Source organism: Salmo trutta, chromosome 2 (genome assembly GCF_901001165.1).
Source record: "Salmo trutta chromosome 2, fSalTru1.1, whole genome shotgun sequence".
NCBI classification, from domain to species: domain Eukaryota; kingdom Metazoa; phylum Chordata; class Actinopteri; order Salmoniformes; family Salmonidae; genus Salmo; species Salmo trutta.
Genome location: NC_042958.1, coordinates 54906463 through 54929581, shown reverse-complemented (window position 1 = coordinate 54929581; position 23119 = coordinate 54906463). Strand labels below are relative to the sequence as shown.

At 47.3% G+C, this 23119-nt stretch overlaps 1 protein-coding gene across 4 annotated transcripts in view; it reads right to left on the bottom strand.

Moving 5' to 3' along the window:
* Positions 1–2573: 2573 nt before the first annotated feature.
* plekha1b (pleckstrin homology domain containing, family A (phosphoinositide binding specific) member 1b) overlaps positions 2574–23119 on the bottom strand; it is a 39860-nt gene continuing 19314 nt past the window's right edge. Inside the window, exons 3-13 of one of the 4 annotated variants that reach the window (XM_029705893.1) lie at positions 22110–22166; positions 21876–21921; positions 19785–19882; positions 17525–17647; positions 16589–16729; positions 16020–16088; positions 8302–8366; positions 7922–7985; positions 7661–7750; positions 6848–6918; positions 2574–4874 (exon numbers count right to left, since the gene is read on the bottom strand). In XM_029705893.1, coding sequence (XP_029561753.1) covers positions 4625–4874; positions 6848–6918; positions 7661–7750; positions 7922–7985; positions 8302–8366; positions 16020–16088; positions 16589–16729; positions 17525–17647; positions 19785–19882; positions 21876–21921; positions 22110–22166 — 1074 coding nt within the window. In that variant the 3' untranslated portion in view covers positions 2574–4624. The other 3 variants (XM_029705901.1, XM_029705911.1, XM_029705886.1) reach the window with 3 other exon arrangements.

Sequence of the window (23119 nt, the reverse complement as noted above, 5' to 3'; positions counted from 1 at the left end):
GGAATTAAGTTAATTGCAGCAATGCAATGACAGAGTGGAGAGCTTACCATTTCAGGATAATTGAACTACTCTGTTTTGTTTTATACATTATTTTGGTGGTGGGGGATTTGGGCTGTTTGTGTCTTTCTCCTAATTTGAACCATGGGAGATGTGAAAAAAGAAACTGGAAGCCAGGCATGCAAAGCAGTGATTGGTTGAGCAGGAAACGTCTAATAATAATGATGATAATAATAACACATTTGTTTTATATAGTGCTTATCAAGGATCCACAGTTGCTTATGTCACATATACTGTAATGCATGGAGTTTCTCAGAACCAGTCTAATGCATATATTTCTGCAAAAGATGTAGAAGTATATCTATAATATTTAGTTGCACTTTTGCACCATTACATTGGAACACACACGCACGCATGCACGCACGCACTCACACACACACACACACACACACACACACACACACACACACACACACACACACACACACACACACACACACACACACACACACACACACACAAATAACTATGTGGTTACTTAACATATTCTGGCACCGCGATGAATCGATGAGGGAGGGAGGGAAGAAGGGAAGCTTGCTGTGTTCTCTGGCTGTGCAGACGTTAGGCTCCAACCACTCCCTCAGTGAGATCTCCATTAGGCACCCAGAACCAGTGTGGAGAAAGCACCCCAGAAAAATGAGGATGATCTTGAGCTGGACCCAGCCATTCATAGGCACTGGGTTGGACCATGGAGGCTCTGCTGTGGTTACAGAGTTCTTCCAGCTGTTTATGTTATCCTCAACTCACTTAGAGGCCTCCGTTAGGGGCCATGTCATCATTGCTGACATCATCAATCTCCGGCACAGGCCCTGGGATCAGAACACACCTGATGCGTACAACTGCCCCTGACAGCCAAGGGCCAGCAGAACAGACCTGGGATCAGTGGTCAGAGACCTGCGGTCTTCACAGCATCATTACACGGTGGTGTCCAGCCTGCATGTCTAGGTCCCTAGTTCCCCATGTCCTGACCAAGGTCAACTGTACTCACTGCAGTCATCAATATAGATAGATTTCCCAGAGGGTTCTTTCCAGTTTGTGTTCGTTAGAGTGACACTCTCTGGCAAGCACATCGTTCTCAATACAAGCCCATTAAGTGTGAACTTACAAGTTCTAATGAAGCACTACGAATGTCCCTTTGAATCAAAGTCAGAGTTATTCAAACTTGAACTCAACAATGGAGACAGATTCCAATTGTTGGGTCCTGAATCTAATTTGCTGCAACAACAAGCACTGGCTGAACTCATTCCCTCCCAGTAACATCCAAACTCTCGGAAACCCGTTCCAATACGTTTAAGCAGTTTGTTATTTCTGTGTTTTTATTGGAAGTATGTTCGTTTAATGAGACTCAAATGGGAGCAGAGGAGTGCCATTTTGTTCCCAATCCAAACAAGAGCTTTAGAGCAGGATTTCTTTCCTTATACCTATGCATCATAACATTGTGTCCATGAGTCATGCCTGGCCTGCTCCGAGGGCACAATGTATTCCAGCTGGTTTTTCCTACGAGAAACCAGGGGCCTCTCAGTCACAACAGATAGCTCTCGCCAACTGCTCAGTGTGAGGGACAGACCATCTCCAGGTTTAGGCAGAGTTTTGTGGACTACTTTCCCTTAGATCTCTATGGGCCCTTGTCAAACTATATTTGGATTTTTTAATTTTTTATTTAACCTTTATTTAACTAGACAAGTCAGTTGTGAACAAATTCTTATTTACAATGACAGCCTAGAAACAACTGCCTTGTTCAGGGGAAGAACAACATATTTTTACCTTGTCAGCTCAGGTACTTGATCAAGCAACCTTTCGGTTACTGGCCCAACGCTCTAACCACTAGGCTACCTGCCACCGCGAATAGGCTGCCATTTTGGATGCAACCTTAGGGGTATGATGACGCTGTGATCATTCATACTGATGGGATTCACATTAAGACCACACAGTGGTGAATGAGATAGATATTTACTAAATATTTAGATGTATTCACTCTCTATGGGGTCGGTAGAAAGCGTATTTTTCCCGTTTTCAGGGATACAGTATTTTCAACCTAACTTCCGTTTCCCCTGAAAAACGGATGTGGGGACGCCACTCAGGATTTTTTTAAATATATTTTTTTACGCCTGCTACTTTAGGTTAAGATGTATTAATAATACAAATATTTTCAATTGACAGTAAACCTCTATCAACCATCTGTTGACCATAGATGCCTATAAACAATGCCAATAGATGGCGCTAGAACCCTGCTTTGCCGGGTTCTTTCCTATGGTCTTACCAGGCCTTGAAGTGGCAACTGTTAATGCTGTAAATTGGTGACACCTCTAAATGCAATCTAGTTACATGCTGGAAAATGTGGGGTTACAAAAGAACATAGTAGACATTGTATTGAATGGAATACAAATATTTGATCAAATAAGGACTTGTAGTTATTTCCTTCAGCAGTACATAGTGCCAATCTACAGCCAACACAAAAATTACATTATTTACATGATTTGAGTCAAATCAAACATGAAGCAAAAAGTCACACCAACTTGAATCCATTGATTTATTTTCAAACTCCACTTAATAAATAATGCACACGATTTAAGAACATCAGGTACACAATTAAAAGGGTCAAAATAGCTTCTTGTTTTTTTCCTCTATAGAAAGAACGCAGGCACTTTAGCAGCTATTACAGTAAGAGTTGGGCAACACAGTAAAAACAGGAAGAGCACACAGCTGAGGCCAAAGGTCAAACCCTCCTCCCGTCTTCCACCATATTGTCAACGCAGGTACCCTATGTCTCCCCCACAGACACACAAACAAACAGTCACAGCATTGAGAAAAGTAGTACAGTACTCATACAGTAGAAAAGAGAAGAGGACGTCAAAGGAACACCCATAAAACAGATCAAGTGTAGCAGGCAGATTATCTGCCCACATTGTATCCACAAAGTGCCAGTTGAAAGGCCCTACCCACAGGCCTATAGATGTATTGTACTGTACTGTGCATATCTGTCCTCCTGAGGGAGAAGTCACTATACAAATGCATGCTAACGTTGACAGGCACATAACATTACAGTGCAGGACTTAAATTTGGCAAAACACATAGGTGTGACAGTGTGTGTGTGTGTGTGTGTGTGTGTGTGTGTGTGTGTGTGTGTGTGCGTGTGTGTGACTGATTGAGAGAGAAAGAGAGAGAGAGTCTGAACGAACACAACAGGTGTAACTTTCATTAGAATATAAGGACTCAAAGCATTTCTAAAGGATTACTAAAAACAGAAATATACACAAGACCCACTCACTCCAAAAAACACCTGAAAGTAAGAATGGTGCACGGAATTTCAACAGGTTATTTTTAAGATTTTGGTTTCATATTTCATTAAGTGCTTCCATAACGGCATGCTTTGGATAAAAACTAAATGGTCAGCTTAAAAGCAAATATATCTAACATCTTAAAAGTACATACAAATCGAAACCATTGTGTTTATGAGTGGGGTTGTCTCATTGTCGACAGTTACAACTTTTTCGTTTACATAACTATCAATAAAAATAACATCTAGCGCCTCTTTAAATTAGGCCCAACAACCCTGATAACAGTAAATCACGTGACGTCAGGGGGAAGGAGGAGAAGGTGGAGAAACGTGAGCAGTGAGTTTCTCAGCAGAGTAAGCCAAATCAGTAACCTCTTTAGATAATGGACAGGGGATGATGTTATTGAATCATACCACACAATGCCAACACCAAGAGAGAAAGAGCAACACCCAACAGAAATATCAACAACAAAAGAGAAAGAGCAACACCCAACAGAAATACCAACAACAAAAGAGAAAGAGCAACACCCAACAGAAATACCAACAACAAAAGAGAAAGAGCAACACCCAACAGAAATATCAACAACAAAAGAGAAAGAGCAACACCCAACAGAAATATCAACAACAAAAGAGAAAGAGCAACACCCAACAGAAATACCAACAACAAAAGAGAAAGAGCAACACCCAACAGAAATATCAACAACAAAAGAGAAAGAGCAACACCCAACAGAAATACCAACAACGAAAGAGACTGAACTAAAACCAAACACCTGACGAGGTCTCCTTGCCCTGACACATCACGCCATTGGCTGTGTTAAGAGAAGCTCTCGATACAGGGGTAGAGTAGACGATCACCAATCACAACCAGGGACCACTTCTTGTCTTCCTGAGGGCCAGGTTGGCTCTGATTGGTTCAGCTCCATTTTTTGGTCACTTTTGATTGGCTTTCCGTTTGTCGTTGGTGATAACTGTCCAGTCCCCTTTGTGTCAGTGTGAATCCACCTGCATCCACATCCAATGAGCAGGTTCTGTGCATGGGGAGTGAAGGACAGGTGGTGGAGGAAATGGGGGAGTGGGGTTATGGGTGAGAGCTTGCGGTGTCCTGTGAGGCAGGGGTTAGGGGTCAAAGTTCAGGGGTTAGACTAGAGGCTCACACCTGGCTGACATGCAGGTCTGAGTCCTCGAAGCTGAGGGTGGAGATTTCCGGTTGGTCGCCCTCTACTTCGCTGCGCCGTCTCCATGGCGACAGGTCCTCCCGGTCGGCGTTGGTGTGGTACAGGGACGAGGTGCTCACTTGGACAGGCGAGGGGTCTCCTGGAGGGAGAGGCGGGAGCGGGGTGGTGGTGGTGCCCCCGGGTGGCCTCGCCAGGGCAGCAGGCCCATGAAGTCCTGGCTGTCCCAGGTAAGGGCCCGGGCCCCCCTGGGGCTGGGGGTAGGGTGGCTCTGCCTGGACGGGCGAGCGAGGGGTGGGGGGTCCCCCGTGGTTGCTGCTGCAGTAGAAGCTGGAAGGGATGCTGGTGGTAGAGTGGTCGCTGTGCTCCTGCATAGTGTAGGAGAGGGAGGGGTTGAGGGAACGGACGGAGGAGGGGGACAAAGTCATTCAGATTCAGAAGCACTGGACGCAGGGGACTCAGTCAGGTCAGTCACAGTGCTGTAGTGAGGGCAGTGGCACAGGGTGGCAGGGCAGCAGCAGCAGCAGCAGCAGTAGTAGTAGTAGTAGTAGTAATAGTAGTAGTACAGTGGTGCTGGTGCAAAGGGTTACAGTAGTGGAAGCAGGAGTGAAACAAAGGCAGCAGATGTAGTTGGAGGAAGAGGAAGCAGAATAGCAGCAGCAGCAGCAGAAGGGATGGTACAGTAGAGCTCACTTGGGGAATGTTAGTAACTCACTGTCACATTTTAATCTCTGAAAAACACGACAGGGAGAAAAGACACAACAACGAAAACAGATGCCCAAAAGTTAGTGAAAAGATGACCAGTTACAGCGAGCGAAAAAACTGTTTAGGAGTATCTAGTTTTAGCAAGGGCGTGAAAATATTAGATGATGAGGAAGTGATAGATGGAAAAAGTGACACAGCACGAGAATCCAGGAAAAATGGGCAGAGGGATGACATTTAGAATAGATGAGTAGAGCTCGGAGAACATAAGTATGTGTTGAAGGGGTGGGGTGCATGAGGACATGTTGACATGAAATCACAGTATTACTGGGTCATTAGAGAACATGAGAGGCTTCAAACTACTAGACATCACAGGAGGCTGGTGGCACCTTAAATGGGGAGCACGGGCTCATAGTAATGACTGGGACGGAATCAATGGAATCGAACTCCATGTGGTTTCCATGTGTTTGTTGCCATTCTATTCACTTCCTTTCAGCCAATACTATGAGCCGTCCTCCCCTTAGCAGCCAGTGCTAGTAACAAGAGACTATAAAAACAATGTGGCAATGTTAAAAAGTCTCAAAGTTGGCAAGTGTAAGATGTTGAAGCCAATGAATGAATGAATGAATGAATGAAGATATAAGATATAGATTGCTGTGTGTGTTTCTAGGAGAGGTGGGGGAACATGCATCACCAGACCTAGCTAGCAGCTACCAGACCTAGCTAGCAGCTACCAGACCTAGCTAGCAGCTACCGGTAACTGTACTACAGGCTACTTCACTACAGCTTCCCAAGCTACATTGGAACCCAGTGACGACGCAAGACGGTTCTATATAGAATAATTTCCTGCAATTTCTTGCAATTTCTTGTATTATCTGTATAAAGGAACAGACACGCAGACTGGAGGTCACAAAATCAGTTATAAATGCATTAAAGTGGGATTTTCTTATTCAACTAGGCAAGTCAGTTAAGAACAAATTCTTATTTACAATGACAGCCTAGGAACAGTGTGCTAACTGCCTTGTTCAGGGGCAGCATGAGATATTTTTACCTTGTCAGCTCGGGGATTCAAAGTAGCAACCTTTCGGTTACTGGCCCAACGCTCTAACCACTAGGCTACCTGCCGGATGAGGATGGAGGAAGAAAAGGCAGAAGGTACTGAAAACCAACAATGACATGGAGGGGGTTTTCAAAGAAGCCTGGTCAGGACCAGACCATACTAAGCTCCGGAAGGAGCAGGAGGAGTGAGGTCATGTGGACCAGGCGAGTTAGTCTGACCAATCAATGGCAGATTAGATTATGCCTGTCCAGACCAGTTAGGATGGAGAAGGGAGAGGGGCTAATGATCAGCACTCAAGCATGAGATGGAAGTCTATCTATTAAATGGGCTTGCTTAAGAGTTTCAGAGGGGATTAAGCAATCATCAAAGCTCCATTCCACTACATTAGACTAGGGCTGTGTCTGAAATGGCACTCAATTCCGTATATAGTGCACTTATTTTGACCAGAGCCCTCCCTATGGGTCCTGGTCCAAAGAAGTACACTAAATAGGAAAAAAGGTGCCATTTCAGATGCAACCTAGGACTACGTCTGCAAAACAAACAGAGGAAGCTGCTTGACTGACACGGGAGCTCACATACGTGCTGCATTCACCATTGCGGAATGTATACCTCTGTATACAAGGGTTCGACAGCCGACGGGCCTGACGCATCTGCAAGAACACAGTAGTGCACATCTTCATTAGAAGAGAGAGAACGGGAGGAGGAGGGGGGAGGGGAAGACGCTCCGGCTGAGAGAGGAAGGGATTAGAGATAGAACAGGAGAGGGGCTGGGGTGGAATGTGTGTGTGTGTGTGTGTGTGTGTATGTGTGTGTGAGTGTATGTGTGTGTGAGTTAGGGTACCCGTTGGTTGGGGGTTTGAAGTGTGGATCTATCTGCATCACCTGGTTGTGAGGAGAGATCGAATACTGCCTTGTGTACTATAATTATGTCAATGCAAAAATAGGACATGGAAACGAAACAAAACAATTAGGAAAATCAAGGCGGCACACAGGAACAGAAATCTAACTGTGATGTCCAGTTTGTAAGCTGGGGTGATGGGTGGGTGATTGGGTTACATTCAAACCGAATTTTAAATGTTTGCTCTTCAACAGACCGAATCATCTGGAAACTAGAGACACGGATGTAGACTCAAACATGCATTTCCTCCAGAGACAGTAAACTATCTCCCCTCCGAGCAGAGGTCTCCAATACTGGTCCACAGGACGTGCAGGCATTTATTCTAACCCAGCACAAACATACCTGATCCAACTAACCATCAAGCCCTTGGTTAGGGGAACCACTTGTGTTCTGCAATTCTTGGCTACAACTAAAGTGTCGACACCCTATTGGTCCCATGCAGAACCAGTATGCAGGACCAGTGGCTCAGGCCCAGCCCCAGACTGAATACGTACAGAGGCAGCTGAGCGTCCAGGCCCCCGCTGGGCCACAATGGCTCCTGAGATGGCCTTGATCCAGCTGTGCATCTCCTCTGGACTGTCCGACTAGAAAGGGAGGAGGGGGAGGAAGAAGAGGAGACACGTAGGAAACAGAGAGAGAAAAGGAGGAGGTCACTGTGTGACAATGGCAAGGAACACTGACTGTATCTCTTCGTCAGTTGGGCTGGAATGAAATCTATATATTCATCTATTACCCTGAGAAAGAAAATGTCCCACCTGCATGTAGAAGGTCCTTGAGCTTGTGACGACTTCAAATAGATTGTCCCTCTGCATTAAGTCACTGGATGGAAAGAGATGACACCACTTTCAATAATATTCAAACATCCCAGTGACAGAAATCACCGCCATCAAAGGGCGACGGTAAGCTCACTCTGTTGGTCCATGTCCAACATGTATTCTTATCTGTGAGCACGCTACAGTTGTTAGCCATGTCTGTGTCCCAAATGGCACTCTATTCCTGGTCAAAAACAGTGTTCTAAATAAGGAATAGGGTGCCATTTGGGAGACATGCCATGTCCGTTCATTTTGGCACTATGCCTGTCAGCGTCAATAGCCAACCTGTCCAGCTCAGTGACTAAAGTGGAAAAGACACTGACCTCTGTTTGCACTCCTGAACTTTGTGAACCTCTTTCAGCGGGATCACACGCAGAGGCTCCCTCTCCTGAGAGAGAGAGAGAGAGAGAGAGAGAGAGACAGAACATTTATACAAGACATAATTCACCTGACAACATGACAACATGGCAACAACTAAAAGTAAAGCCTAATGTAGCATGACAACCCAAGAGCTAGTTCCTGATGTTCCTTGAATAGAGAGGACACAGAGAAGGTAGAAGGTAGATGGGGAGTATTCATGATCATTGGCAATATGGATCCCTGCTGCAGAAAGGGGGCCTGGGTCTGATCCTGGGGTATTTATATAATATATATATATTCATACTATAACCAGTGTTCATAGCAGATAATTGCCTTTTGACGCAGACACAGGGCGAGTCTTTAGTTGTATGCAATTCTTTCTCTCATCCTGCTAAACCATAAAGCAGGGTAGTGTTACACAGGGGAAGCATCCAGAGGCTTTGGCGCAACGGCAGCACACACACACACACACACACACACACACACACACACACACACACACACACACACACACACACACACACACACACACACACACACACACACACACACACACACACACACACACTTAGAAATGTCCTTGTTTTTGAAAGAAAAGCACATTTTTTGTCCATTATAATAACATCAAATTGATCAGAAATACAGTGTAGACATTATTAATGTTGTAAATGACTATTGTAGCTGGAAACAGATGATTTTTAATGGGATATCTACATAGGCGTACAGAGGCCCATTATCAGCAACCATCACTCCTGTGTTGCAATGTCACGTTGTGTTAGCTTATCCAAGTTTATCATTTTAAAAGGCTAATTGATCATTATAAAACCCTTTTGCAAGCATTGTACGAGATCTTCAGTTTCTTGGCAATTTCTCGCATGGAATAGCCTTAATTTCTCAGAAAAAGAATAGACTGACGAGTAGTAGTCTACGGTAGTGTACGACGCAAAATCCCTAAAGGCAACACCCCTGTCCCCCTATAACACCCCACACACACACACACACACACACACACACACACACACACACACACACACACACACACACACACACACACACACACACACACACACACACACACACACACACACACACAGAGAGTAGCTCAATCCCAGCATAATCTCTATAAGAGATGTATCTCTGCATGTCTTTGGCCCTGGGTTAGAGGCCCTAATGGTACTTTAGTTGGAGAGGATGGAGAGATGAAGTGGTCTGGAGAGAGAATACACCAAGGCCTAGCCTAGACATCCAATAGTGCTCGCTAGATCTGCACTATCGTCTAGGATTAATGTGCATTCCCGGTAATACACTTGTTTCACCCGTGGACCGTCTCGTACATAAAGCATCCTCCATTCAGGCTGCAAAGGCATCATTTTCCTTCTTAACTAGTTTTAATGGCAAGATGGCGGGGGAAAAAACAGAAAAATATGTGTACTGTCTTAACAGTGGTGTCATGTACTACTTAAGTAAAAAATACTTTAAAGTACTACTTAAGTATTTTTTATCTTTACTTTACTATTTATAATTTTGACAACTTTTGATTTTACTTCACTACATTCCAAAAGAAAATAATGTACTTTTTACTCCATACATTTTCCCTGACACCCAAAAGTACTTGTTACCTTTCTAATGCCTGGCACAACAGGAAAATGGTCCAATTCACACACAGAACATCCCTGGTCATCCCTATTGGCTCTGATCTGGGGGACTCACAAAAAAAATGCCTGATGCCTGAGTGTTGGAGTGTGCCCCTGGCTATCTGTAAAAATGTTTTTTTAAATGGTGCCGTCTGGTTTACTTAATTATTAATTATTTAATTTATTATTTATACTTTTACTTTTAATACTTAAGTATATTTTAGCAATTACATTTACTTTTGATATTTAAGTATATTAAAACAAAATACTTTTAGACTTTTACTGAAGTAGTATTTTACTGGATGACTTTCACTTTTACTAGAGTCATTTTCTATGATGGTATCTTTACTTTTACTCAAATATGACAATTGGTTACTTTCCCACCACTATGTCTTAATAAAACACAATTTTCCACCACCATTTTCAGATTTTCTGACAATTTTGTCACGCCCTGATCTGTTTCACCTGTCCTTGTGATTGTCTCCACCTCCTCCAGGTGTCGCTTATTTTCCCCGGTGTATTTATCCATGTCTCTCTGTGCCAGTTCGTCTTGTATGTTCAAGTCAACCAGCGTGTTTTTCCTGTGTTCCTGCTTTTTCTATTCTCTTTTTGCTAGTCCTCCCAGTTTTGACCCTTGCCTGTTTCTGGACTCTGTACCCGCCTGCCTGACCATTCTGCCTGCCTTGACCTCGAGCCTGCCTGCCACTCTGTACCGCCTGGACTCTGAACTGGTTTTGAAATTTTGCCTGTCCACGACCATTCTCTTGCCTACTCTTTTGGATTATAATAAATATCAAAGACTCAAACCATCTGCCTCCCGTGTCTGCATCTGGGTCTCGCCTCGTGCCCTTATAGTACAAACTGGCCATGACAGACCCAGCAGACTTGGACCAGCTCCGCCACACTGTCGCCCTGCAGGGAACCATGAGGAGCTACTACAGGACCTTCTGGAAGGGCTTTGTTCCCTGATGGAACGCCATGACCAAGGGTTTAAGGCTATTATGGAGCAAATCAGGGAGTTAGCTCATAGGCAGCCTGCCACCTCTGAGAATCCCCAACAACCCAGTAACTTTTTTCCTATTAGTGGTGAGTTTGTACAGCCTACCCCAGCTCCCCGAGAACCACGCTTACCTCCTCCGGAGCGATATTCTGGTACCTGCCAGGGTTCTTTCTCACTGCTCCCTTATTTTTGAGCTACAGCCATCTTCGTTTCCTTTGGACCGTTCGAAGATACCGTATATTATTACGCTAATGTCGGGAAGGGCGCTCTCCTGGACTATGGCAGTTTGGGAGCAACAATCCGCCATTTGTCGTCATCTGGAGGATTTCATGGCAGAGGTGAGGAAGGTGTTAGATTCTCCGGTATCCGGGAGAGAGGTGGCCCGAAATCTTCTTGAATTACGTCAAGACTCCCGTAGTGTGGTAGACTAGGCTGTTGATTTTCGCACGTTGGCCGCTGAGAGTGCCTGGAATCCGGAGTCTGTTTTCGATACCTTCCTTCACGGACTATCTGAGGTGATAAAAGATGAGCTAGCTGCTCGGGAATTACCGGTGGACCTCGATTGCCTCATCACCCTCACCATTAGAATTGATGGACGTCTAAGGGAACGCAGGAGTGAGAGGTCACAATCGCTGGCTTAGGTCACAATCGTTCATCCGCAGTGGCTCGCTCATCTTCGAAGGAATCCGGAAGTCCCCGAAGGCTATTTTTCCCGAGAGGATCCGAAGCCACCCGAGCTCCCTCGAGAATCATTGATGACGGGTGAGCTTGATACACCAGAATCTATGCAACTGGGAAGGGCTAGGTTATCGCCTAGGGAACGTTCCCGCAGGCTAAGCTCCAATTGTTGTCTGTATTGTGGAGCTGTAGGGCATTACATAGCCACCTGCCCAGTAAAGAGACCTGAAGCCTTAGTAGGTACAAGTACTCTGGTGAGTCTGACTGGGAACCCTCTAAAGTCCCATTACCCAAACTCCTTTTATGTGAGCTTGCTGTGGGGAGACCAGTCTCAGTCTCTCCGGGTGCTTATTGATTCTGGGGCAGATGAGAGTTTCATGGACGCTACCTTGGTATCAGAACTAAGTATCCCTACTCAACTCCTCTCTGTTCCCATGGATGCCAGGGCACTAGATGGCCGCTCCATTTGTAGCGTCACAAACAGCACAGTTTCTATTAATATGCGGGTATCTGGAAATCACAGTGAGTCAATTCAGCTCCTCCTCATTGAGTCCCCTCACATACCTGTTGTTTTGGGTTTTTCTTGGCTCCAGAAGCACAACCCAGATATTGACTGGACTACGGGTTCCATCCTGGGTTGGAGCTCGTTCTGCCATTAACACTGCCTAAAGGCGGCACAGCCTTCTCTGAAACGTCTGCCTCCAGGGTTAAGTATGGGCTTGGATCTCTCTGCCGTGCCCGCAGAGTATCATGACCTCCTGGAGGTTTTCAGCAAGGCTCGTGCTACCTCCCTTCCTCCACATCGTCCTTATGATTGTGCTATTGACCTCCTTCCGGGCACCACACCGCCTCGAGGCCGGCTATATCCTCTGTCTGGTCCTGAGACCAAGGCCATAGAGGAGTACATCGAGGACTCACTGGCTGTTGGGAGCGTTCGCCCTTCTGCCTCTCCTGCTGGCACAGGATTCTTCTTTGTGGGGAAGAAAGACAAGACCCTGCATCCATGTATTGATTACCAGGGCCTCAATGACATTACGATTAAAAATCGGTACCCTCTACCTCTCCTCAGCTTTTGAACCTCTCCAGGGGGCTACTATCTTTTCCAAACTGGACCTTTGAAATGCCTACCACCTTGTGCGGATACCTGAAGGAGACGAGTGGAAGACAGCTTTCAACATGGCCAGTGGACACTATGAGTACCTTGTTATGCCGTTTGGACTCACCAACGCGACCGATGTCTTCCAGGCCCTGGTCAACGATGTGCTCCGAGACATGTTGAATCGTTTTGTTTTTGTCTACCTCGACGACATCCTGATTTTCTCTCGTTTTGCCCAGGAACACATTCTCCATGTTCGACAGGTCCTTCAGCGCCTCCTGGAGAATCAGTTGTTTGTACGGGCTGAGAAGTGTGAGTTCCACCGCTCCACTATCTCCTTTCTGGGATACATTATTGTTGAGGGGATTGTTCATATGGATCCAGAGAAGGTGAGAGTGGTGGTGGATTGGCCCCAGCCCACGTCCAGTGTGCAGCTACAACTTTTTTCTGGGATTTGCACATTCCACCGTCGTTTCATTCGGGGCTACAGCAACCTGGCGGCTTCCGATATGGGAGTAGGGGCCGTTCTTTCTCAGCAATCCGTCCAGGACCAAAAGCTTCATCCCTGTGCCTTCATGTCCCATCGCCTCAACTCTGCGGAGAGAAACTACGATGTTGGGAACCGGGAACTCCTAGCTGTTAAGATGGCTCTGGAGGAGTGGAGACACTGGCTGGAAGGGGCGGAACATCAGTTTCTGGTATGGACGGATCCTAAGAATTTAGAATACCTCTGCACTGCCAAGCGCCTCAACCCAAGGCAAGCTCGTTGGGCTCTTTTAATTACCAGGTCCAATTTCACCATCTCCTACCGCCCAGGGTCAAAAACCGCGAAGCTGGACGCTCTATCCAGTCTGTACAGTTCCACTGCCACACCCTCTGAATCTGAGACCATCCTCCCAGGCCTCTTGTTTGACGGCTTCTGTTGTTTGGGGAATTGAGGCTCTGGTCCGCAAGTCACCGGTCTCAGGTCCTGGAATGGGCTCACTCCTCCAGGCTTACCTGTCATCCTGGTACTCGTCAAACCCTGGCTTTCCTCCGTCAACGCTTCTGGTGGCCCACCATGGTTCCTGATATTTCGGCCTTCGTCGCCGCATGCATGGTGTGCGCGCAAAGTAAGACTCCGCGGCAAGCTCCGTAAGGCCTCCTACAACCACTCCCTGTCCCTCATCACCCCTGGTCCCATATTTCCCTGGATTTTGTCACTGGGCTTCCTCCGTCAGATGGCAACACCACCATCCAGATTCTCCAAGGCCGCCCATTTCATCCCTCTTCCGAAGTTACCTTCAGCCAAGGAGACGGCCCAGCCTATGGTGCAGCATGTCTGCCGAATCCATGGACTCCCGGTTGAGATTGTCTCAGACCGGGGTCCTCAGTTCTCGTCCCAGTTCTGGAAGGCGTTCTGCACTCTTATCGGGTCGTCAGTCAGCCTGTCCTCTGGGTTTCATCCCCAATCTAACGGCCAGTCGGAGCGAGCCAATCAAGATATGGAGATGGCACTCCGGTGTCTTGTTGTCATTAACCCCACCACCTGGAGTCAGCAACTGGTCTGTGTGGAATATGCCAGGAACACTCTCCCCTGCTCGGCCACTGGACTATCCCCCTTCGAATGCTCCATGGGGTATCAGCCCCCACTCTTCCCAGAGCAAGAAGTTGAGGTCAACATACCTTCAGCCCAGATGTTCGTCCGCTGTCGGCGTACCTGGAAAAGAGCTTGGGCGGCTCTTCTCAAGACCACCTCCAGGTATCGTCAACAAGCGGACCGCCACCGGACTCTGGCTCCTCGCTGTCGGGGAGAGGGTATGGTTGTCCACTCGGGGTATGGTATGGTTGACCTACCCATCCGGGTAGAATCCCATAAACTTTCCCCCGTTTCATTGGTCCTTTCCCCATTTCTAGAGTCATTAGTCCCACTGCTGTCCATCTGCTGTTTCCCCGTACCCTCCGTGTTCACCCTACTTTTCATGTGTCCAGGATTAAGCCCTTGTCTCACAGTCTTCTGTTTCTAGGCCCATCGCTCCCCCCGAGTCATCGATGGCCAGCCAGCGCATACGGTGAGACGCCTCCTGAGGGTTCCACCACAGGGCAGGGGTTTCCAGTACCTGGTTGACTGGGAGGGTTATGGCCCGGAGGAGAGGTGCTGGGTTCTTGCTAAAGACATCCTGGACCCGGACCTAATCACCGACACCCCGGTCAGCCAGGTATGCGCCCAGGTAGGATGCCAGGTGGCGTCCCTAGGGGGGTGGTACTGTCACGCCCTGATCTGTTTCACCTGTCCTTGTGATTGTCTCCACCTCCTCCAGGGGTTGCTTATTTTCCCCGGTGTATTTATCCCTGTGTTCCCTGTCTCTTTGTGCCAGTTCGTCTTGTATGTTCAAGTCAACCAGCGTGTTTTTCCCGTGTTCCTGCTTTTTCTATTCTCTTTTTGCTAGTCCTGCCGGTATTGACCCTTGCCTGTTTCTGGACTCTGTACCTGCCTGCCTTGACCTCGAGCCTGCCTGCCACTCTGTACCTCCTGGACTCTGAACTGGTTTTGACCTTTTGCCTGTCCACGACCATTCTCTTGCCTACTCTTTTGGAATATAATAAATATCAAAGACTCAAACCATCTGCCTCCCGTGTCTGCATCTGGGTCTCGCCTTGTGCCCTTATAAATTTAAGATGCTGCACACCCTTGGCTATACGTGGTGTGTAACATTCTAAATTGTCCAAAAATCTGTTAGGGCCAATGGGAGACAAGCTCATTCACTACACAAGCCACTCCTTATCCTAAAAACGTAGGGAGTAAAGGAGGGAGAAAACTTGTCCTTCTTGTCTGAACTCGTTCTCTACCTCTCAGACCATGAGAGAGGAGGTGCAGAATGTGAGTGGGACAAACAGATGTATCAACAATCTAGCATTCATCTAGCTACAGTACAGAATAGAAATGCTGAGAATCTGGACCAGCATGGATGATGAATCAAAACCCAGCTTGTCCATTTGGAAGTCCTGCTTATTAGTAGCTGTGCCAAGAGCTTTGGGAGCCTGCAACAATGCACAGGCCAGGAGTCGGCTCTTATCTAATCTGTGTGTGTCTGTCCAGGGCTCTAGGGGTCTGTGAAACACAGGTGCAAAACAATGACGAACTGCTAGCCAACGGGGTCACGCAGCTCCTTTGAATTGTGTGTGGGTGTGTGTTGGCGTGGGTGGCTCAAGGTCATTTTGTGTGGAGTGTATGTCACCTTGCTCACAGCCGCCCACAGAAGGAAGAGAGGACAGAGCCACATTCCCACTAACCAGGTCTGACTTAAAGTAGCTGACCGCGTTCTCCTCCAGTAAGAAGTATCTCCTCTTCCAGTTCTTCATCTGCGGAAGAGAAAGGAAAACATTACAGACGGCTGCAACATTTCCAGCTCCTCCAAATCCTTTTGACTTGCTAAGAATGCTGCTAATTGATAGCTATTCCGACATTATATAGGGCCACTGTTTGCTTTAGAATGGCTGGATTACTGTGGTTAATACGTTCCATTAACAGAGAGCTAAGAGAAGTTAGGTCAAAGGCAGGACAACGATGAGGGATATAATTCACCCTCTGAAACGGCTGGTCAGTTGCCTGCTGCTATCCAACTCCAACACATCATAATCCTATAGGACGACAAACACACACAGCCAGGAATACAGCTAGTATAAAAAGCTTGTAGCTGTGGGAGAATCCCTCTGAGCTTGTGGTGTACTCATTAGGCACCACACGGAAGAAAACGGACAGAAATGTTTTCCGTTATGAACGCGACCATGGTCCTAGTGTGGGCTTCTAGTGCTACAGCACCGGGAAGAGTTCTCCCACTGTCTGTACCGTCACTACTCACCACGGCTCCCTGCTTCACACAGTATCCAGCCTTGATGAGCGCCTGGTCCTGCGCCCCTCTCCCCAGGAAGTAGGGCAGCTGGCTGTGGGCCTTCCGCTGGCCCCCCCGCTCTGCTCCGTTCTGCCCCCCGTCGCCCTGCTCCTGCACCGCAGGACACAAACATGTAAGTGTACAAACACACACACACGTGTGTGTGGCAAGTCCCCCGCCATATCATCATCTCCAGTGACTAGAAATGTCTGTGTTAACAGCAAACAATAATGATAGAGAATTCACTGGCTGTTCCATAAGCTGAAGTTGAGGCCGGACCACTGCACCGCCACTGCCCATGCAGGAAGTGACATCACAGCTTGTGCATCTGGATGTAACTTTTCACTTTCAGCCAGTGTTTTTTTTAAGAGGCCTTGCTACATACCATATACCAGCACAAGACAGGATAATGACTGGTACCACTCATACGTACCAGAAAACACACCACACAGTGAGCTCCTCCTCAGAGGAACATTAAATTCAATGTCTGTCACTATCTAAAAGATGGCCTGACCCATGGACATTTCTATTCAGTCAGACCATCTATTTATATAGCTGATTAACATGGCTGAAATTAAGTTACTAGGGGAACAAAAACTCAGTTATGGAGTGTTCCAAGCCACAGCTGAGCAAATGGCCTTCAAACATTTGTCTATTTACTCGTGTTTAGGGTTACAGATTTTCAGTAACTCTCCCAAAATTTCAGAAACTCCCCCAGGTTTTCCAGAAATCCCAGGTGAGGGAATCCAGGATATCCTGCTTATTCCTTTTTGATTCCAGGAATATCCCAACCAGGACTTCTGGAAAATCTGAGAATGTTGGTAAAATTTCCTGAATGTTTGCAACCTTACTCATGTTTGGTTAGGGCCTGGTTAGTGTTGGGCCAGACTGGTGCATCTTCCTTACCTGTGTGGCAGTGATGATGGGTACTCCACCTATGATCTCTGTCTTATAGGAGATCTGCTTTGTGGCACCCAGCCCCTCCTGGGGGATCTCTGCACTGGGCTGGCCATCCCCCGACTTTGGCACCTGGAACATGTCAATTAAACATCAACTCCCAGAGTGCATCGGGCCAACATGCCCCAAAACCTTGTTAGATGTGTCCCTCAGTGGTCTCTGTAGTGACATGATGATGTACTCCCTGCCTGCTCATTAGTCTATTTTCCATCAACTCTAGCCTGGGGGCTCAGAGAGAAACTGCTACACTGAGTGGTGACTGGGGTAATCGATTGGTGTGTGTGTGTGTGTGTGTGCTCAGGCCAGGTATCACACTCCAGTGCACACACACACAGTCAAACATTGACAGCTGTCTGTAGAAGTGTGTGGTACAATATGTGTGAGTGTGAGTGTAAGTGTGTGTGTGTGTGTGTGTGCGTGTCTGTGTGTGTGACCTTGTTGAGTGGACTGTGAGACTGTGTTGCAGTATCAGCAGCAGGACTAAACTCAATAAAGAGAACATGAGTCAACAGAGTTTGATGAGACTTCAATACAGTGCGTGTATTGTGAAGTTATTACATAACTTATTATTATGTTACTATATACTTAACGCACAGTCCATACATGGATGTGGTTTAATTAAGCAATAAGGCCCGAGAAGGTGTGATATATGGCCAATATACCAAGGCTAAGGGTTAGGGTTAGGGATGACGCAACCCCCGAGGTGCCTTATTGCTATTATAAACTGGTTACCAACATAATTAGAGCAGTAAAAAAATGTTTTTTTGTCATACCCGTGTTAAACGGTCTGATAACCCACGGCTGTCAGCCAATCAGCATTCAGGGCTCGAACCACCCAGTTTATAAGAGGAATTAGAGTGGAACATCCTCTCCAGTGAATCCCAGTGAAAGCACACTGTTCTGCCCTGTTGTCCTGCCCTGTCCTGTTCTATTCTGCCCTGTTGTCCTGTCCTGTTCTGTTCTGCCCTGTCCTGTCCTGTTCTGTTCTGTTTCCTGTCCTGGTCTGTTCTGCCCTGTCCTGTTCTGTTCTGTCCTGTCCTGTTCTGCCCTGTTGTCCTGTCCTGGTCTGTTCTGCCCTGTCCTGTCCTGTTCTGTTCTGTCCTGTCCTGTTCTGCCCTGTTGTCCTGTCCTGGTCTGTCCTGCCCTGTTCTGTTCTGTTCTGTTCTGTCCTGTCCTGTTCTGCCCTGTTGTCCTGTCCTGGTCTGTTCTGCCCTGTCCTGTCCTGTCCTGCCCTGTCCTGTCCTGTCCTGTCCTGCCCTGTTCTGTCCTGTCCTGTCCTGCCCTGTTCTCTCCTGTTCTGCCCTGTTGTCCTGTCCTGGTCTGTTCTGCCCTGTCCTGTCCTGCCCTGCCCTGTCCTGTCCTGCCCTGTCCTGTCCTGTCCTGTTGTCCTGGTCTGTTCTGCCCTGTCCTGCCCTGCCCTGTCCTGTCCTGTCCTGTCCTGCCCTGTTCTGCCCCGTTCTGTTCTGTCCGGTTCTGTCTTTCCCTGTTCTGTCCTGCCCTGCCCTGTTCTGTCCTGCCCTGTCCTGTTCTGTTCTGTCCTGCCCTGTCCTGTCCTGTTCTGTCCTGTCCCGCCCTGTCCTGTTCTGCCCCGATCTGCCCTGTTCTGTTCTGCATCGTTCTGTTCTGTCCTGTTCTGCCCCGTTCTGTTCTGCCCCGTTACCTCCTTTTCTGTAGCGACAGTCCGTTAGTCAGAGCACTCACCTTCCCCTTTGTCCTGTGTGCTTTGGTGTATGCGTGCCTGTGTGCTTGCTTGCCTGTGTGTGTGTTTGCGTTTACATTTGTGCAAGGCGAGTGTGTGTTTGTATGTACGTGCCTGCCTGTGTGTGTGTGTGTGTGTCTGTGTCTGTGAGGGCTAGTCAGATGGGAGGGAGAGGAGCAGAAAAAGCCATGGTTGCAGCTGTGGCCCTCAGTGACACAGTAAGAGAAAAGATCCCCCTCCCAGAGGGGTTTGGATGCCCTGTAGGAAACAGACAGGGGCTCCTGGACCCAGCAGATGAGTGCTTCATAATGTCTTTCTCTCCACTGTTTACTTGACAGCAGACACACGTGAGGTGCCTTGTCATCCTCCTCCATCCCACTCCCTCACGCCAGCTGAACTTGGATAACACAACCTAATTCTGAATCACTGGTCCTTTCCTAGCGGGCGTTGAGATGGAAGCGGTCTTGTACTACTGGAAACTTTTGACAAGAGACAGGGCAGGGGACTCACTGTGATCTTGGTGGCGTTGTTGAGCACGTTGACCCACTCTACCAGATCCTGCTGATCATTGGCCTGGAGGTAGAACTTCCTCATACCGGCATTGATGACTGGGGAGAGAGAGGCGGGAGAGTGAGAGGGGGTGGGCAGGAGAGAGAGAGATAGGGAGAAAGAGGCGGGGAGGGGCAGGAGAGAGAGAGGGAGAAAGAGAGAAGGAGAGAGAGAGAGAGAGAGACGTAACAAAATGTGGAAAAAGTCAAGGGGTCTGAATACTTTCTGAATGCACTGTATCCTTGATCCCAAAATGTGTTCGGGCCGCCGTATGGATGTTGTGACGCAATAGCGGCGCCTCCAGAGGCCAAATTGAGCTCCGTACTGCATTGCCGTGCGCCTCCCAAATCAATAGCTCCGCATTGACATGACTGGTTGACGGTAGGTGGGGCGGGCGGGAGGTCCTGTATTAACACAAACTCACTTCCTTGACAACTTCCTTCACAACAGCTCTGCCCTGCTCCGCGAAGAGCAAGAAGTATGAATGCCCAGTCTTCTGCAGAGGCACTATCACCGTAAACGCTGCACGGCCAATGCAGACGTCGGATTGACCATGCAGCGCCTTTAAGCGCCACAGCAGCAGTTCTGTCAGTTAGGCCCATTAGCAGAGTTTAATTATGCATCTCTGTATTTCAGTAACATATTTCTGCTAAGTAGTCTGACACATGCTGCTTAGAGTGCTCGGCTGAGTCCCATGTTCAGAATCCAGAGAGAGACATTTCCATGTGTCCCAAATATCACCCTTTTCCCTATCAGGAATAGGGTGGCATTTGGAACACAACCTTTGTCCGGCAGTATTATGTTTCCCATCCCTAACGGAGACATAATACCAGTGGACTGTCTTCCACCGTCCTATTCAAGGAGACATAATACCAGTGGACTGTCTTCCACCGTCCTATTCAAGGAGACATAATACCAGTGGACTGTCTTCCACCGTCCTATTCAAGGAGACATAATACCAGTGGACTGTCTTCCACCGTCCTATTCAAGGAGACATAATACCAGTGGACTGTCTTCCACCGTCCTATTCAAGGAGACATAATACCAGTGGACTGTCTTCCACCGTCCTATTCAAGGAGACATAATACCAGTGGACTGTCTTCCACCGTCCTATTCAAGGAGACATAATACCAGTGGACTGTCTTCCACCGTCCTATTCAAGGAGACATAATACCAGTGGACTGTCTTCCACCGTCCTATTCAAGGAGACATAATACCAGTGGACTGTCTTCCACCGTCCTATTCAACGTCTCAGTTGTGTGATTCACCAGAGCGCACCAACCCACACACTCGAATGCAAACGCACGCGCACACACACACACTAGACTCAGTCAGGGCTGAGGTAGGTTGACCTCATACTTGGACAGTCAGGTAGCTAATCCTAAAACTACAGTACTGGAATAGATTGATGAGACTATCCAAAAGTGGAACTGGATCATGCAAATACCTAGGTTAAAAATATCCCAGAGTTTTAGAGAGGGGGGTTCCGATTTGGACTCCAGCATCCTGTCATGCAGGAAAGACCCCCACTCATGCCCCAAACTCGACACCCCCGCTCATCGAACAACATGGTTGGGTCGAGCCAGCTCTTGGCGGTCACCGGCGGGTCATCCTACTGCTTCCTTCTATTGAGTGGGGGAGCTACTGTGTACTCCTGACTAGGGCCGCTGAGGGACAAAGGGCCTGTTGAACAACAGCACGTCATACAGAAAATGGTCCCATTCAAACCCCCGCGAGGGAGGGAGGGGGGGAGGGAGGGAGGGAATCTATGGAAAGAGGGGACAGGTGAACAGTGAAACAATTACTGACGGGGGGCTCACATCATCGACCTTAGTGAACTAAATAGAATCATTCTCGTTCAATAGCTAAAGGTCAACGGTATCTTTGCTACAAGCCGCCCCCTACTCCCACCCCCCCACTTTCCTCCCAATGCTTCCTCCTTCACAGAACCCCGCAGACAGCACACTGCTAGAGAGACAATACCCAAACATACTCATAGACACAACTAGCAGTAATGTAGAGTGAATCAAATCCAAAGGTTTTAGGACTTACCGAAGCAGAACTCCGCCTTGGGTCGCAGCTTGGTGGCATCACTCACCTACAGGGGGGAGAGAGAGAGCGAGAGAGAGAGAGAGAGAGAGAGCGAGAGAAATAGTGAGAGAAAGAAAGAGAGAGAGAAAGAACGAGAGAATGAGACAGATGTTCACACCTAAGACTGTGGTTGGCCATGTCTGTGTCTGTCAGACAGGATTTAATTCAACAACATTATTGGACAACTTGACTGACCTTGGAGATGTAGGTGAGTTTGAGGGAGCCAACATTTTCAGCTCCTTTGGGCAGGTTCTAAACAGAGGATTCAACAGTGATGAAGGCATTAAACGATTTACAAGTCTTGGAGAAGGAGATGGAAACTAAACTGAAATGAATAATTCAGAGTCCAGGGCAGCATCAATAAATGATATCATTTTTTGAGGGCATGACCAAGTCTGTCTTTGTACAGGTATTCCTCACTGAGCTCCCACTCCCCGCCAAACAGATGACATGCATTTAAATGACCTGGAAAACATTAAGTCTGATTGTTTATGTTTACGGCAATGTTTTCATTGACTGGTTATCATCTACATCACATTTAAAAGATTCCTTTATCTTGTCATTTCATGTGAAGGAAAGGAATGCTCAAATCAATAAGACTGACAGTATACCATAAAGCACTACTCTACTAGTATAATGTACATACCTTCAAGCAGTTATACTTCATGTAGAAGGAGCGTAAAACAACATGCCAGAAGAAGTTCAGAGGTGAATTTGCACAAGTCACAAATGACAAGAGTATAGATCTGGGGGAGGGACAGACAGACGGACGTCTGGGCAGACATGTAACTTGACTCTGTTTCCCCAGACGTAGCATCATCTCCCCAGCTGACGACACACACATTTCCTCTTGATGGCCCAGAGTGGTCTGGCCAGACCAGACGGATCAATCCAGTCCAATACTTTATGAGATTAGGTCAGTCCAAACAGAAGCAACTATTAAATTCATCCAACCGCTAATGTTCTACTCCAGTGCATACTGTAAGTACATAGGGCCGTGTCAGCTGCTGCCCACTCAAGAAATGACATCAGCCTAAATGCATGCGTTGATTAAACACACAGACATTAGAGACTGATGACTTGAGGGTAGTGAGAGCATCATAGCCTAACTGATGATCTCCTCTGTGATATGTACAGTACCAGTCAAAAGTTTGGACACACCCACTTATTCAATGTTTTTTCTTTATTTGTACTATTTTCTACAT